Source organism: Protopterus annectens, chromosome 16.part0 (genome assembly GCF_019279795.1).
Source record: "Protopterus annectens isolate FY-2018-M chromosome 16.part0, PAN1.0, whole genome shotgun sequence".
NCBI lineage: Eukaryota > Metazoa > Chordata > Ceratodontiformes > Protopteridae > Protopterus > Protopterus annectens.
This window is the reverse complement of record NC_056750.1, coordinates 667,497,190-667,516,206: the sequence shown is the minus strand read 5'-3', so window position 1 is coordinate 667,516,206 and position 19,017 is coordinate 667,497,190. Positions and strand designations below refer to the sequence as shown.

General features: G+C 39.7%; 1 protein-coding gene across 2 annotated transcripts in view; it reads right to left on the bottom strand.

Moving 5' to 3' along the window:
• LOC122790747 (ER degradation-enhancing alpha-mannosidase-like protein 3) overlaps positions 1-19,017 on the bottom strand; it is a 765,530-nt gene that overhangs the window by 274,001 nt on the left and 472,512 nt on the right. For both annotated transcript variants that reach the window (XM_044058342.1, XM_044058343.1), the window contains exon 14: positions 504-669. In XM_044058342.1, coding sequence (XP_043914277.1) covers positions 504-669 — 166 coding nt within the window. The remainder of the gene's footprint in view (positions 1-503; positions 670-19,017) is intronic.

Below are 19,017 nucleotides of genomic sequence, written 5' to 3'. Positions count from 1 at the left end.
TGGCCTTAACATAAATGACTGAACCATCCAGATGTGTGTCCCCAGTGGAAGTGATGTCCTTAAGTGTGATGTATTACATGTAGCTAGTCAACTGTTCCTCAAAGCAAAGACACTGGTAAACACAACAATGCCAGAGGGGCTACATAAAAATGTACTTAACACAAGTTTTAGCCAAATACAGCATCTTCAATTTGCTTCTTTACAATGTCTCTTACTAAACTTGTTTAAGGTGTTAAGACAGGTCATAGTTATGTGGCTTTCAATAATTCTTGTGTATACCACTTCATGTGATGGTACTGCAAGATTTTATAGATACTTCTTGTTGGTGGTAAACCTCTTGCCCCACACCCTAGTCAGCTCTGTAATATACAGCATTTCAGTACTTCAAAACACATTGCAAAAATAACCAAAAGAAATGCAGATATTTTTAGAAGTAGCAGTTGCCTTCATGTCTTTGCAAGTATGGAACAAGGTGACAAGTAACGCAAAGAAAACCAACTTACTGTTGCATTCTCCATGCAAGAAGTACCCACTGTCGACAGTGAAAGAGGTAGCAAATGTGCTTCGGTAGTGAAGACATAATCATCAATGTCAAGGGGAACATCCCGCTTCTCAGAAAATAACAAGTAGAGATATTTAAACATTTCAGCTAAAAAGAAGGAATCCATCCTGAAAGAGAAACCATATCAGTATTAGGGGTCTAAGAAAAAAATCTACATAAAACACTTTTATGAATTAAGTTTCAAAATGTACTACACTTTTTGCTACAAATATTCCAAACGTTAAGCAAGTTAAGCATTTATTTCACACACCTCCTCGGAATGACATAAAAACCTCATCATGCACCTATATGATCTACTGAAAATATTATTTGATGTGTGGCAAAAATTAAAATTATTTTGACCCTGGGTGAAAAGACATGGTCAAAGATTTTGTGGAGCAAAGTGTAGGAACATGGCAAAACATTTTTTAAGAAAGTTAAACTGATAATTAGCAAAACATTTTTTCAACTAAGCAATGGCATTCCCCTCAATGTTCATTATAAAATGATCTATGCAGGAACACTGAAATGAACATGAATAGCATATGATAAGGCACACTCTTTCCTTTTATCATAAATCCTAAGTAACTAGATACCACAAGATAACTTCATGTAATATCTGTCTGTTTCTACACAGGGGTGGCTCTAAAAGGGTTTCATCCAAAATGCTGATCGCTTATATCTTGATTTTTCCCAAGGGCATAATGTTATACATCAGAAGCTTGCTGGTGTTTCTAGTTCTAGGAAATGCCCTTCTTTTCTAAGGATGTACAGCATCAGAGTTAGACTAATTATCACTGGTGCGTGTAGAAGCTGTGGACAATAATTTATATAAAGAAATCATCAGGAAGAGGAATAGGCCAACAGTTAAGCGGGAATAAGTTGATCTATCCAACAGAATTAGATGGTTTAGGATTACCTGATTTGAATGGATATTCTAGAACTACACAGTTAAGGCTCATATACATAACATAAGCAGGTTAAAATTCAAACTGGAACGGGATGATAATAAAATGGTTGGGGAAGTTCAAGAAATAAAGACAGAGTGGGATTTTAAATTCAGATCCTTAGGGAGAGTAATAACAACTATACAGAATATTATATTCATAAAGTAGCAGAAAATGTCCTAAGAACTATGCCAACATGAGAATGGAGAAAACAGATTTTGCCAATAGGGACGACTGCAAGTAGGGGTACACAAGGCAAGAAGGGTGTGACACCCGTGCCCTGGCCCAGCAATCAAGGAGCCTCAATCCTCACCACTAACACCAGAGACGGTGTCTCGTATAGGAGAAAAGGATAACAAAAACACACAGTAAAGTGTAATTTCCCTTAAGAACACACAGAGATCACAGTCAGTCTGGGGCTGGTTTCTCCCTTGCTCTCCAGGTCCACAATAAGACTCCCCACTGGCACAGCTACAGGGTCCAGATCTCAGCCTAGCTGGCAAGCTAACCTCCAGTACCCGCTCTGTCCAACCAGTGCTTCGTGTCCCTGCCCAAGTAGCTGGCACACACACACACTTTGAGATAAGTATTTGTACAACTTCGCAGACACTCCTGGGAAAGGCAGACACAGATTCTCCATCTGTGCCCCTATACCCAGACTATACGGTAGTAATTCCTGCCACCACCAGCTAATACTTATCAGCTACCCAAAGGCCCTTAAAAGGGTGTCCAATAATTACTGTGCAATATTATTATTCAATTGGTGTGACTAAACAGTATTAAGGCTTATTAGAGTGGCTTTGTACAATAAACTCTATAAATATGCAATGTACTCCGGAGCTTAATTTCTCTCTACATAAACCAGCCACTTTTGAAAAGGATTTAAAAATATTTAATAATAAATACTAAAAATACAAGACAATCCTACAACACCACCATGCTATTCAAGAGTTCAGAGATTACACAGGAACTTAAAATAATTCAGTATTACAATTCTGACATAACAGAAAAACACTTGGTCTACTCTTTTCTAAATCCTAGCTATTGCTACAAGAAAACATGCTTCTAAAATAACTTACTTAAAGATACAGGCAGTGCTGATGAGTTGAATGTCCAAGATCAAAATGCTCACAGTCTCTCTCTGAGCAACAGTTTTTAAAATCACTAATAAACATTTCTGCTGGGCCCTCCCAGATTACACCGTTCTCATTTAGTTCCCATTACATAATTTCTTTGACACTTAGCCTGGAGTTCACAGGCCAAAAGGCTACATTATTTAGCAAGCTAACACCTGCTCAGGAAGCTAGAACGATAAAAGAAATTTCACATGTACACTCTAGTAATTATTCCTTAAGTTAAAACAATAGAAAGAATGTGCTCAGCTAGCTTCTTTGGCACCACTATCTAGATCAAAGGACAGATATGAAATAATTTTAACTTCAAAAGAAAGATTTGAAATGCTTGACTTAGTTTTCCTTACAGCAGATGGCAATGTTTCTAAAATTTTGAAGTTCAACATTTTAGTATTTTCTTTCATTTAAGAAACAAGCCTGTATTTTACATTTATATTTACAAATGCCGGAATTATGTATCAAATTCTATTTGGCTAAGCTGGTAGCCTTCACCCTTCTCTACCAGTCTTCATAAAGGATATGGAATTTACAGGAGAGAAATGGCAAAGGAACCAAAGTTCTGGGAGCAAATAACTAGAAAGGGAAAGGTAATAATGTTGGATGAGGACAAGATGTCTGGACTGCAGACCAGAGACTACCTTCCCTACCAGGGACTGATAAACGGACAGGTGAAACTGAAGTGAAAGACCTGCTCTGGTGAGGTTTTTGGTTGAATCTAGAACAGAAAAGGTTGTTAAAAAGGGGATAATTACTATGGCATGCAAAATACTGCATGATAACTATAATAATCAATCAGACGAGGTTAGAAAGGATTGGGAAGACAGACTGGAAAAGCAATTTATAAGAGAACAATGGGAGAACATATATGTGGCTCGCAAGTATGCAACAAAGTACAGAAGGTTTAGGATCTTTGCATGGAAGTGTTTGCATAGGTATTTTATACCCCAAGCATTCTTCACAGAACTTTCCTCAGGTAGATAGCAAATGTTGGAGGTATGATGGGGAAGAAAGAAGAACTGGAAATATGTGTTTTGGGACTGTAATGAGTTGACATATGTTAAAAATTCCCTAAAGAATACTCTGTCAGAAATACTTGGTGTGCAAACAGCTCAAACTAAGGGAATGATTTGAGCTGGGACACAGGACCTGAATTGCCTCGACATAGTAAGGCCTTATTAAGTCTAATTCTGTTGGCTGCTGAACAGCAATTACTGGAAAAAAGAAATCAAAAGTCTAAACCATCTGTATTTGAAGTACTGAACATTATAAAACAGATAAAAGAACTGGAAGAAGGATCTTTAGAAAAGGAGAACAACAAATTACATGGAAATCAATGAAAAGTGTGGGAACGATACATGCAGAATAATGTACAGGAAGAGGAGGAGTGAGGTTTAAGGCAGGAATTGAGTAATTTATGTAATGGTGAACTGATGATACATGTTGACGGGAAGGACATGCAATGTATAATGTAGATAAATGAAAAAAATGTTAATATAGTTTATTTTCTTTTTGGTTAATGTATATTTGCCTATGCCTAAAGTGATAATTTATTAAAGATGTTTAAAAAAATTCTCTGGTGTGAGGGCACTGACTAGCACTTAATCTCCCTTATAAATAACTTGCATTTGATTTTTCTTCTTCTTTAATTTGTGCTTATCAATGTTTCACAGTTTAACTTTGTAAATTAACATTCTGAAGGCTGACAAAACTGATGACACGTACTACAGTCAGTGAAGTCGGACTATATGTAATACAACTGGAGGAAGTCACATGACAGACATGCTGGCTAAGGGACTGAACAGCAGATCTACACAGTAAACCTATCAAAACTAGACAGACAATCTGATGGCTAATTAAAGCAGGAAAAAAGAAACTACAGCAGTTGCAAAACAAAACACAAGTGAAACCCACTTAAAATGATTTACTCATTCATTTATTTCCTTATTACATGCTTAGTCCGATTCAGGGTCACAAGAAAGTCAAAGCCTGTTTTAGCACTAAATGAAAACAAGGCAGAGAAACTAATCCAGAATGGGACACCAATTCATATGTACACACACATATAACAAACAGAACCAACACCACCAACATAGCCAGATTAGTTCCGTGTAAGAAACTAAGTAGTTCAACACGAAATCCGATGAGGCATAGGAATATAATTCCCTTATATATAGCTTTCACCATAATATCTCTGCCAAACATCTTTAAACTCTTAACACCGTTCAATTTTGCTTTTTCAGCTGGAATAAAATGTAATCCTTTATTCAATAACTTAAGGTGGTGTTCATTCAGTTCTATTTCCAACATATTAAAGACAAGATTATCATTTATCTCTGGATTTAACGTTTCAGTCTCCTTTCTCTTGAGGGACCCCCCCCATTTTCCTTCCTCTGCTCATAGATCTTGGCTTTTTCTTGCTACATGCGCCTCTGACTTGAAACGGTAGCACTGGAAAAACGATGAAATTGTGGGTTTGATTTTTGGTCTGGCCCCTTGGTTGTTAGGTACAGAGATTTCATTCTGTTCACGGACTTCCACATTCAGTATTCTCCTCGGTACATTCAGTTGTGAATTCACATTGGGAGTATTCTGTTATTCTTGTGGAGGCTTCATTCTCGGTGGTACATCACCCTCTTCAATTCTCGCCCGTTTCCATATAAAGACATTACCTCTGCTAAAATCCCGGTAATCCTTTTGTAATTTCTTAGTTTTTATTTTTTGGATTGGTCATTATAAATCTGAATTAGACAAATTAATTTTACTTATCTCTGCCTCCAGCTATCAGTATTGATGAACGGACATTGGTGGATTATGACTCATGAAGAATTTGAGTGGATACTCAGACAATGACAGCCAGTTATGTTTCCGTGGCTGCACAAGGAAGGTGGGAGTATACACCGTATCTTTTACTGGTTTATATGGGATGAATTTTAACCAATGAATTTTTCCATCTTTACATCTTTGGCTTATGTATTTGTGCAGTGACATTGGTTGACAAAAGATGAAGATATTTTTGATTAGACATTAGTATATTTAAATACTGCAATGTGGTTTTAGTGAATTAAATCTAATGAAGGGTTGTAATAACTCGAAAGTACTTTTCTTATTTTGTAACTAGTATTTGTTTTATTACAGTTATTAATTATTTTAATTATATTCCTATGCATCATCTGATTCCATACTGAACTACTTGGTTTCTTACCTGGAAAAGAGAAACCAATCTGGCTGTATGGTGGTGTTGGTTCTGTTCAGTATACATTCTTTCCTACAACCTACACTTCAGCTGGAATCTTCCTTCTTTTAATTTTGATTACACACATATAAACATGCACACATGGGCTGCCAGTTCACCTAGGGTACATTTCTAGGATGTGGGAAGAAATTAAAGCACATGTCAAAGCCCCATTTGGACAGAGGGAAAGTGTGAAGACTCCATACAGAAACCACTCCAGTCATGTAATGAAACAGAAAACTAAATGATGTACCACCACTGTGCTATCCCCATTTAACATCAGTTCAATTAAATATCTTCAACAAGGACAACTTCGTGGACCACTATGAATTTCAGTAAAACAAAAAGTGACCTAAACAAATATACATCTTTGAACTGGTCACGTAACAGTTAAAAGATACCCCACATTTTTTTTTTATAATTTCTGTTTACACCTAAATCAGAAATCCCATCCTTCATGACATACTTTCTATTACTAAATAAAATGTTAATCCAACAAAATTGCATCAGTTAAATAAGACTGGCTTAGTAAAACAACTCTCACAAACTAATGTTTATATTAACTTTTATTCATCTGTTCTCCAGGTAAACTCAATGGGGTAACCGCACCTATTTTCAGAGACAACTTCTGGTTAACTGTCTTGCTCTTAAACACACAGTCTGAAAGAGGAGACTGAGGGAATCAAACCCAAGATAACATGTTGAATAATCATCAGTTTATAACTTTAGCCTTCTGTAGTAAACAGAATTTTCAAGACAATCAGCATCAATAAAGCTCAATGGTCCAACAGCCCTGCAATCAGCTAAGCCACCCATGTAAAGCTACAACAGTGGAATTTCGAGCACGCCTTCAGTAATATGTGCTACACGTAATATTTCTTTCTTTGTCTTATCAATTGATTGTTTATTAAACTTCTCAAAATCTCATGCAGCATCTCCAGCCTTTGCACGTAAATTAAAAGGCAAGTGAGTCCCAATAATTCCCTAGTTTGAACAAGCGGTTCACATTAAACACCATGGTTATGAAACTAGAAACTTACAAAAGGTCATAAAAACAAGACGGTAGCAGGTTAAATACCCCATGGAAGCTTGGAGACAGGAAATAAAACACCCAGTGCAGAAGGCCTTGTCAAATAACCAATTCAGTAACTATTTCATATCAGTTATTTGTTACATGACGAGAAACTCTCCAATGGGTGTACCACTTACATAAAATCCCAAGCAGGTCCCTAAATGGAAATGAAGAATTTTAGGCAGTGTCACAAATGGACTGGAAAAAAGCCCAAAAGGAACAAGGAAGATTCAACAGAAACTTCTGAAAAACAGCCCTCTCAAAGGACACTTGGTCTCTGGAATGGTGGCTGGTTTATTACAGTAAGCTCCAATGGCTGGTCATCACCCCCCTCACCATAATGGGCAAAGGATAATGTCCATTTGTTAAGTGCCAAGTCCCCTTTGCCACAGTCCAAAACTGATAATGAACATACAAAGTATGGCAGTTCTCCTTCTGTTTTCAGGTTTAATGGAAGATCACAAGATGAAGAGAATGGAAGAAGGGCAGTTCACTGGCTTAGGAAGAAAATAATGATTCATCCAAAGAAAAACTGGGCTCTTCTGAAGGGCAAATTTAAGCTCTTTGGACATAAGAGCATTGATCTTGGCAAACAGGAATGCCTAGGAGACAAACTTCAAGTCTGTAGAAAATTTCATATGTTTAAAATGGCACAGGGACGGCTGTCAGGAAAAAGACTCGTAGGGGGAGGGGCCTATACTAGCTGATCTTATAATTAGGTGCTGCCATAGAGAGAAACACTATGTAGACAGAATTTATGTCCATTCTGACTTACCCAGGGAAGAAGTTGTTCGAAAGAGACAGATATCAAGGACCTGTACACCACTGGTCTCTCTGAGGGTGCATTAATCTAACAAGACCACCAGCAGCAAGTTTAATGTCATTCCAGACTTGCTGTGAGATGCTTATGCCACTGGCCTCTCTGAGGGTCCAGCAGTCAGTTTGTACTTGCTGTATGAAGCTGACCTGGCCTTTATTTACTCATTACAGCTGAGTGATGCCTCCAGGTGTTTCTGCAGATGCATCCTACTAACATCTTTAGGCGTCACATATTGCTTGTTCAGTTTTGCATTAGTAATTACAAAACCATGCTACATACAGAGTGTTGGAAAATTTCATTTAAAGCTTATACAATGGCAATCACAATGGTATTGATATTTGACCTCTGCCTAGTGCCGTTAAGGAGATATTAATTGTTGTACATATATTTATTTTTATTATCGTAAGCTTCATGTTTTTCTAAATATCTCAAATCAAGTAGCACAGACACAACTGCTTAGCTCATATGAAAGCTCTCAGCTGACAGTATGTGCGTAACTTGAGTGGATGATGATATATTGCATGTTGTTTTCACAATATTTCAAACTTCACAGTTACTGTGTTTACTGTGGCTTACAAAATCCAGTTTAAGACCTAGAAACTAAAGAAAAATACCAGTGTAAAAATAGACTGGGCTAAAGAGTTTGTCATTTACATTTATTTAGTAATGTCTGTGGTTCTAGAGATAAGAACATTTGTTTGAAATGTGAGGACATAATTTGATGAGGGTGGCCTAATGGTTAAGGTGTTTGCCTTACAAACACAAGGTGCAAGGTTTGAGTCTCACAAGGGATAACTGACTAGGCTTAAAATGGCTCACAAGGGCAGTTAACTTAGTACTAATATATGAACCTATGATGTTATCAAAAAGTTTTGGCTCCATCCATTGGAAGTTTCAGTGCAGTCTTCCAGAGCTAATTTTGAGGGAATGAGTTAAGGAGTCCCAGATGGATGAAAATCCTGACAAACTTCTGAGACGGTTTCCAAGGATCCCACTTAATTTAGCACCCCAGGCTGATCAAGAAAGTGGCTGGGGTTGCACTGAAATGCAAATGACCACGGCTGATAATGGATCTACCAAATCTTGAGTACATAATGGTATCAGGGGTAAGCTGAGAGTTTTTAATCTCATGCCATTCACCACATACAGTGAAGATATTCTTGCAAATATTCAAAGACATCCTTGCAGACTCAATTGTTTAGAGATGAATGACTTCCACATTTGAGATACTAATCGGTGGTTCTGGCACACAGAATTCCTCTATAGTATTCATAAGTTCACAGCTGTATACTAGGCCAACATCCACAAAGGCCCTTAAAACCCTAGTCATGCAATGCAAATGTGGCCCACATATTTGATTTATATAGGTGGGAATTTACTGAATGCCTCTGTCCATCAGATATATAGGTGCCAGACAAAGGGTGAATTTTCGATTATTCATCCACTGGTCTAAGTTGCACTTAAATAGGGATAGGGAGGAACTCTGCTTTGCAGGGATGGGGAGCCTGTTGCAGAGGGTGAGAATTCTCTAAGAAACATATCTGTCTGTCCAACATGTCCTATTTTATTTATTTATTTACTGACATTTGATTACTGGAAAGTCCGACTCAGTAGAAGGCCATTTTCAGCGAAGGCCCAGGGAGAAAGCTCCAAATTACAAAACATTTTAAGAACAATAATTATACAATCTTCAAAAACATCTGCAGTTCAAATAACTATAACAAATTAGACATAATATAAAATCATTGGTTAAGAATCGATACAAGATATATGTCTATTATTTAATATTTAGAGAAATTTTAGACAGTTTGTAGAGAAATTAAAGGTAAGTTAATCTAACACAAACAGGGAATGCAATAAAGTAAGGAAAAAATCACGCTTATAGTATAGAGAGAAAGTCAAGGAAGAGAATTAGATTGCATTAAGGCGGTAAGTGAAAAAGAGAGAGCGTAAGAAGGTATAAGGAATGAAAAGGTACACATTTAGGGATATAGTTTGTCCTGGGTTTGAACAATAACAGAGCCATATTTTAGCTAGGAAGCTTTTCACCATGGTTATGAAAGATGGCAGGGAGGGTATAGACCTGATGGATACAGGTATGGAGTTCAATGTCTTAGCAACCTTGTACAAGTACAGATAGTGCCCAGCAGATTTATTAGATCTGCACAGAGATGGGAGTTTTTGGTCACTGGATCACAATGACCTACTGGGAACATAATTATGTAGATTTTTTTTAGTGTTAGGCAGATGGATGCTGGATAATTTTATAGGTGGTAAGTTGTGTATATGTTAGTTGTTGTGACAGTTTTAAACAATTTAGGCTTTTCAGTGCTATACAGTGGTGGGTTCTGAAAGGGCTATGTGCTGCAAATTTAATAACAGCATTGTTCAAGTTTTAATTTTTGTGAACATGGAGGTTAGTAAGGATGGGAGTGCCATAAAGAAGAGAGGGGAGGAGATAAGTAGTGGCAAGTGTAGTTTTAGTTGTCAGTGAGAAAGTTTTTGGCTCTGTAAAACATCCCTAGTTTTTTTATATATGTTTTTTTTTTTTTTCCAATTTTGTATATGCAAGTCAAATGTAAGATCAACATCCACCATCATCCCCAATAGTTTGCTATCAAAAGTGACTTCAATGATTGTATTATCAAGACAGACAGGACTTTAAAATTAGTTTTTTCGTGAGAGAGGGATTTGGGGAAAAAAGTAGTAGTATAGTCTTTTCTGGGTTAAGCATGAATTGTGAGTTACGAAGCCATGTTTCATTGGCTGTTAAAGCTTCCTGAGTAAATTTTTGGAGGTGTACCATGTTGTCAGATGTGCAAATGATAGTGAAATCACTTGCATACCATATTAGGGTGGCCTGTTGTGTGGAAGTATATGGGTGTTGGTGAAAATGTTAGAGAGAAAGGGACCGAGGATAGAACCTTGTGGTACACCGGAGGTGACTGGCAGGTAAGGAGTATGTGTGGCATGCCATTTTACTGATTCATACCTATTGAACAGATAGCTTTTGAACCACAGAAGGGTGGGCTGAGAAAGACCTAGTGAGGACATCTGAAGTAGAATTTTGCTGTGGCAAACTGTGTTGAAGACTTTAGACAAGTCTAGAAATAAGGAAGAGACTAGTTTGCTATTACCACTAGCTTTATTGACAGTATCTATATAGGTTAGAAAGGAAGTGTTAGTACTATGGGAAGGAAGGAAGCCATGTTGTATGTGTGTAGGGGATAGGAGTTCTTCCTGCAGGAGATAGTCTAGCAATTGTTTTTGAATATGTTTTTCAAGTATTTTGGTGAGGAGAGATTAGACTGCTATAGGTCTAAATTTATTAATGTCTGCTGAATTTCCTCCTTTGTGCAGAAGGATAATGTGTGACATTTTCTAGAGAATGAAAGCATGGATGTGAAATTGTTCTATCTCGCCTTCATTCTTACAGATGGGTTCAGAGCCGATCCTCTGCTCTAAGTCGGCCTACTACGAAGCTCGAGGTCTTCAGACAGCTCGAGGCCAAGTCCCTATCCCATGATGCACCTTGAGTTACCTCAGATCTAGTTTACTGCTGCAATAGATCGGAGGTTTCCCAGCAAAGCTCGGGCCAGTATAGCTTTTTTCTAAAATCTTTGCTAAATTTTATACCATGGACACATGTTGGTTGAAGGCTAGATTACTATCTACATGAATTCCCAGATCCTGGACTAGTGAATCAATTTTTAGGGGTGTTTTATTGATGATTTAGTTACCCAGGGTGGCAGACTTCCCAAAAGGTACTATAATGCATTTTGTGTTATTGAGTTTTGGCTTTGGCACCAAGCATTTGTCTGTATTAGACCTTCCTGAAGAGTGTTCTTTTCTTGGTGGGATTCAGTGACTGCTCCCAGTTTGCAATCATCTGCAAACTTGGTCAGCCAAAGGCTTTCGACACTGGCTTTGACATCCAAGAAGTAGATGCTAAAGGGAAGGGGGCCCAGCAAAGAAACCTGGGGGACTTCACTGGTGACCAGCCTCTTTGTTGAAGTGGCCTCACCAACTCTACCCTTCTGGGTCCTATCAGTAAGCCAGCTATCTATTCAAAAACTCAACCTGGAAAGGGTGATTTCTGTATTCTAACATTAAAACTTATTTTCAACATTTAACTACATGTTGGTTTTATTTTACTAAGAAGCGCCGTAGTTAGAGTGTCTTCCTGGGCTGAGTTTTTGAATCCACATTTGGTGCTGTGCTGGGATGTGACTATGAATTGGTAGCTGGACTTGGGAGATGTGTTGCGAGTCATTTCATCAAACACTCTCTACAAGAGATTGTTTGATATTTATCTCTTCATGCCACATACAAAACTGGCACTTTCACTTCTGTTCCTTACCCATTTTTTATACAAATCATATTTTAGCCCTATTATTGCCCTATTCAACATTCAGTTTTGATTACCTGCCAACCCCAAGCTGTTTAAGTAAGGTTGATTTGGAGAAAAAGTAGTTAATCACAGACCACAGCAATCTGGGATTTGTGTAATTTTGTTTTGCTCTAAAAAAACACAGAGAGGCTTTATCCAAGTTTTATTCCTACAACAGCACCAAACCACACACCTCTACCTCTTGCAAGATGGCATGGTTGGCCATCACTTGCAAAATACTACCCCCTGAGCCATACCTTGCAAGTCAAACCCCAGGCACAAGGAAGGTCTGTCATTTGGCAGCACAACCACTATACCAACAGCTCAGTCTTCAAAGAGAAATTACAGTTGTGTACACTTACCATAAATGTAGCTGTTCGGGTGTATTCACTGTTGCAGTCATCACACTTGGGTTATCTGCCTGCAGGGAGCCCTTAGTCGGCCCGAATACCAGAGACTTAGTATTTCTGCGTCGGATGCTGTCGCTCCTGGACTGACGTCAGGTGGTCAGGGGTATAAAAACAAGCAGCCGACGTCATTACATCAGTTTTTCTTGCCCCAAATGTCAGCAGCCCCCAAACAGGGAACTAGGCTATGGTGGGGAAAACACTACCAGTAAAAAGTAAATACCAATACCAATAGTAATAGCCATAGAGAGGAGAGAGAGGGAATCCAGGACTGCAACAGTGAATACACTCGAACATCTACATTTATGGTAAGTGTACACAACTGTACTATGTTTTTCGTGTTTCACTGTTGCAGTCATCACACTTGGGTGGATTCCCAAAGCTGAGGAAGGGTGGAGGCAGTCAAGAAGAGTTAGGGCTGGATAGTAGGCCTTGCAAGACTGCTGTAGCAAAACCTGCCCTGGATTTGGAAAAGATAGGCAGGTGGTAATGCTTGATGAAGGTGTGTACAGAACTCCAGGTAGCAGCTTCCAGGATGTCCCTGGTAGGGACTCCCCTGAGAAATGTTGTAGAGGTAGATGTTGCCCTAGTGGAATGTGTTCTGACCCCCTGAGGGGTTGATTTTCCATGGTGCTTGTAGCAGAAATGGATGCAGTGTGCTATTCATTTGGAAATGGTTTGTTTTGAAATGGCCTTGCCCTCTGCCCCTGTTGCAAAGCTGACTAGTAACTGGTCAGATTTTCTGAAGGGCTTAGTCCTATCAAGGTAGAATCTGAGCTGTCTGTGCACGTCTAAAGAGTGCAGGGTCATTTCCCCTTTATTTTGAGGATTAGGGAAGAAGGTTGGCAAATGGATGGATTGGTTGAGAGCCACACTGGGCACTTTAGACAAAAAAAAAAAAGGGTTAGTCCTGAGGGAATCCTTGTCAGCATGGAAAATAATGAAGGGTTCCACAGCCATCAATGCCTGTAGCTCAGACACTCTCCTAGCTAAAGTAATGGCTAGAAGCAAGGCTGTTTTCCAAAAGAGGAATTTTAACTCTGCTGAAGAAGCAGGTTAAAAGGGGGGAAGCGTGAGCTTTTCCAGTACAAAGTTAAGGTCCCAAACAGGAGTGGGTGCTCTCCTTGGTGGCCTTATGTTGTCTGCCCCTCTCAGGACCTGTTTGATGAGAGGGTGAGAAAATAGAGGTGGCTCAGTGATGTAATGAGCCGAGATGGTAGAGGCTTGGATCTTAATGGAGGAGAAGGATAGGCCTCTGTGGAGTAGTTCCGTTAGGTAATCCAGGATTAGAGGTAAGGAGGGCAGTGCTGTGTCCTCTCCTTTAGACTGAATCCAGGAACAATACCTTTTCCACTTATCAGCATAGGTTTTCCTTGTACTGGGCCTTCTGGCTTCAAGGATGATGTCCAGCACCTGTTTGCTTAGGGTTGCTGGTGGAGTAATCAAGGAATAAGCTAGGCTGCAAGATTTAGGGTTTGCCATTGTGGAGGCAAAATCTGTCCCTCCTGCTGAGAGAGCAGGGTTGGGGTTTGGTGTAGGTGCCAGAGTGGCACCGTTGTCAGGCTGCGCAGGAGTGGGTACCAGTGCTGGTGTGGCCAGTCCGGGACAATCAGAATTGCCCTTGGCCTGTCTTGTTTTATCTTGATCAATACTCTTGAGAGAAGGGGCAGAAGGGAAAAAGCACAGATTGAGAGCTTTTCCCATTGAAAGGGTAGGACATCCACTTTCCAGGCCTGGGAGAAAATGTTGAGGACCCACCGGTCCTGTGTGATGGACATCCAGTTTTTTTGTATGAAGGGCAAGTTTTCCTCCTAGGGGCACGAGCAATTGGGCAGGGCTGGGAAGTGAGTAAGAAGTCATTGTGAGCTTTATCTGTAAGGAGGTGGCTTACCACTCCCTGGTTTCGGGGTGGGGACACTCCATTGCTTAGATCTCTGTATACCCTGAGACTGTAGTCTGGGTAGTCTGTTTCCCCTGGGTCTGGTTTGAGAAGGCCTGGAGGGGGCTGGAAAGGACCAATGTTTTGAAGGGCAATGCCTACTGAATCTAGGGGGTTGCACTTGTAAGAATTCTTTAACAGTCTGCATAGATTTAGCTTTCTCTTCCATCTTTTTAAGAACCTCTTCTGCTTTGATGCCAAACAAACAGTCCTTATTCAAAGAAGTGTCTAGTAATTTAGATTTGACAAGGTCTGGCAAGATCTACTCCTTCAGCCAACCATGTCTTCTCAGTACAGAACCAGTGACTGCTGCCCTGCAAGATGCCTTTAGGGCATTGAAGTCGCACTGCAAATTATGCCTACTGACTTGGCTTGCAGAGTGCACAAGCTCATGCAATTCTTTATTTTCTGCAGTCTGGAAAGGTTACCACTTTTTGTTTAATGAGTTCCATAATATGTTGCTGGTACTTCAGCATGTGAAACTGGCAATTCAATGCCCTCATAGCAAGAGTTGCAGAGGTATATACCTTCTTACCCCCATATGTCCAGAGCTCTGGAATCCCTGTCCAAAGGGGTGGGATTCTTGGCTGTAGCAGCCTTGATACCTTTAGGTCCCTGGGAAATGATCTCTGTGTCAGCAGTAGGATTCTTGAAAAGAAACTTGTGAGTATCAGGTACTCTGTAGTACCTGTCTGGTTTCATAGGGACAAGAGGTAAAGTGTCAGGAGTAGGACTGGATTCCATAAAGACATCATCGACAACATCCAAAACAGGGGGTATACCTAAAGGCCTGCACTGAGGCAACTCTAAAAATTCTCTGAGTCTCTTTTTGGATGGAGGATAGTCTTGGCATTCCCAATGGAAATGCTCTCAAAGTATGCAAGATTTCACCAAAAGAAAAGTCCTCTGGAGGGGAGGCAGAGGGAATGGATTCCTCTGCATCTGAATCCTCATAGGCAGATAAGGGCATGTCTTCATAATCAGAAATCTCAGAGTCATCAGACTCCTGGTCTGTAGAAGCTGAAGGGGACTGGATTCTTTGTCTCTTTGCAGGGGAAGGCTGACTTCCCCTAATCAGTGTAATAAGGTCTTCAGCCATTCTAAGCATCTGTTTTTGTGGCATGGGAGCATGAGCATGCGCTTTGGTCTTCGGTGTTCTAGGCGTAGTGCGTACTCTAGGCCTAAGAAACTTAGTAGTTTTGGTTAGAAAAGAAGTCATCGGTTCGATTTGAACATCAGAAGAGCGAAGAACTGCCTCAAAAGCCGGTGCCTGCACAGCGGCTCCAGACCCATCCAAGGTAGAGACATCTGCAGGTTCCATAGTCGAAGAAGCATCTCGAGGCATACCGGACTCCAAATGGGTCTCAGCAGAGGCCTGCAAATCCACTGAAGTGGGCATCAGGGGCTGCGAAGACGCCTTACTGAGTATCGGGAGACTGGTGACTAGCTTAATGGAAGCATTGTCGGCAGTTTTGGACCTAAGCGGTCTGTCTCCGTTTTTATCCTTATGTTTTTTCAGAATATCGGTAGTCGGATGGCTTACCGAGGCCATTTCAGAATATGGTGATCGACAGCGAAAGAATTTAGCAACAAAGAGAGCCCGACAACGAATGGTTCAGGCATTAAACAAGGCACAAAACCGACAGCTAGGGATGTTGTGGTCTGGGCCTAAACAGGTAACGCAGTAAGAATGAAAATCTCTATGAGGTATTTGATTTCAACAGGCAAGACAATTGTTAACTTTTTTGGACATTGGTTAGAGCAAGAAAAAAAGATCCCAATGGGGTACTTAGCTTTAGAAGACTTCAGGATTATTCAATTCGAAAATGAAAATTCAGGTAGCGGCCGAATGGCACTTGCGAACTGCTTCTGCTTCGAGCTCCTCGGTAAGAAAGACTGGTGTAATGGCATCAGCTGTCTGTTTTTATACTCCTGACGACCTGACATCAGTCCAGGAGTGACAGCATCCAATGCAGAAATACTAAGTCTTTGGTATTTGGGCCGACTGAGGGCTACCTGCAGGCAGATAACCCAAGTGTGATTTGCAGGCCTTTGCTGAGACCCATACCAGCTTCAAAAGGACTATTTTACAAAAAGCTGTACCCCTATTTAGCTCTAATCTTAAAAAAAAGTTATGTACTTACCATAATGTTCCATCTGTGTTGTTGCCTCTCATTTGCTCTTCGGCTTATGGGTTTTGGATCTGACTCGGCCACAAACCAAAGCTGAAGGCTCCAACATCTGAGCTCCTCCCCTACACATGATGCTCCTTTCCCCCAAATCCCTCAGACTGAGTTTGCTGTAGCATATTATATCAAATAAAACAAGTAAAAGGGAAGAAATTACATAGAAATAAAGGAATCAGCCAAGTGGGTACACTTCAGGAGCTCAAAGGAGAACAGAATTCTCTGTCCAAAAATTTCCGTTAGGTCCTTCAAAAGGCAGGGGGAAGGAGGGAGGGAAGACTGAACAGCAAATGAAAGGCAACAACAAAGATGGAATGTTATGGTAAGTACATAACTTCTTTATATGATGTTGTTGCCTTCATTTACTGTTCAACCTATAGGACAGAGTCCCCAGCTACTGAAAAAACTTGGGAAGCCCTCAAGGAAGGATATTCTGGAGCACAGCGGAACCAAAGGAAGCCCTAGTCCTAGAAATAATGTCCAATTTGACCACATAGCAGCTGCACAAATTTCAATGGGAAGTTTCAACCAGAAGGCTGAAGAACTAGAAACAGATCTAGTAGAATGGGCCTTAATGTGGCCAGGTAAGGAAATGCCCTTAGAGGAATAAGAAAGTTTGATACAACTGTTTATTCACCACAGTTTTAGCTCTTTCATTCCAAAACACAGGAACTTCATCATAAACTGTACCAGAGTATCTTCCTTCCTTTCAAAAGCTCAGAAAGAGGCCCCATGCCTGGACCAGCAACATTTAAACAAACACACACACTCTTAAATACACACTTAAAAGTAGCTCTAGAAGTACACATTAAAAAATACTTACATAAAATGTGCTGCACAAAATAAATATATGTCAATAAATGTTCCTTCAAATAATTAATCTATAAAAGAATATATATTTAAAAGCTTTCATAAGAATAAAATGAAAAAAGTTGGTGGATGTGATAAAAAATTTGGTCATAAAATATACATATAAAAGTATTAAAAATTAGAAATATCCTTGACCTTGCTACATTAAGACAGGCAATTAGATTTGATTTTCAAAATAAATTCAATAGATATTAAATAGTTAATGCCTGAGGGGGCTTAACAATAAACTGGAAAATAAAGAATATAGTTGCATAGTAAGGTTGCAGGCAAACTCAAAACCTGGGTTGAACAATACTGTTAGTATTAAAACCATTTTATTTAAAAGACAAATACAGTTTCACTAATAGTGAAGTAGTAGACTTTCTATGTTCTTTTTTGCTATCTAGTACTTATGAAAATAATATTTATGGTTATTGGAGACATATCTGCATTTTTGTATTTTTATATTTAAAACTAAAGAGCTTGATATGTCCTTTTAAAAAGGTTTTCTATTTTTTCTTGAAAGTTTTTTTTTGAATGGATGTGATTATTGGCTGATTGTGATCACATGCTTTTAGGTTCGCTTCATTTAAAATGAGTAATTGTATAATAATGAAAGCGTTGCAATTATTTCTTTTTGGCGTTCTTGGAGTTGGATTTGTGATTTTTATGACTTTGTGCCTTCTAACTTCTCGTTTATCACTGCATTAACTTCTTGTGTATTGAACAGCAATAGTTCCAGTAGGAAGAGAGGAGTGATGGGCTTCCAACGTCAGCAGCACTGTTCTCATCTCCAGAAAGTATATATGTAAATTGGTCTCTGGGGGAACCACATACCTTGGACCGTCTGTCCCAGATAATGCCCTCCAACTGACTTGGGATGCAACCACGGTCACAGTGGCCAAGGGAGGAGGAAGGACGAATGGGTGGCCCTGGAAAAAATTGTCAGACTGAATACACCAGATGAGAGACTGTTTTTATGCTTGTGAGATCCTGACTGTGTAATTTAATGGTTAGTGAAGAAGAGACCATTTTTATGATTGTGAGATCCTGATTGGGTAGTTTAACGGTTAGTGAAGAAGAGACCATTATACAGCTAAGGTCCACTGAAGTACTCTCATGTGAAGGCAATCTAATGGCACCAGAGTGATTGTTGCCGCCATAGACCCCAAGGCTCGAAGGACAGGACTTGCTTGGGGGGAAGGAATGTCCATTATCTCTGACATGAATCCTCAGTTTGGAAATCCTGTCTGGAGTTAGAAAGGCTAGAGATTGAGTGGTGGCCAACTGAGCTCTGATGAAGTCTATGATTTGAACCGGATGTAGATGAGATTTGTTTAGATTAATAGAGATGTCCAAGGCTGAGGCTAGATAGAATAGGTACTCTCTAGGTTAAAGGAGTAGATGCCTGGTGGGAGGAGTCAGACGCCAATCGTCTAGGTAAGGAAACACCTAAAATCCCCACAGTCTCAAGTGAGCTGCTACGACTGCGATGCATTTG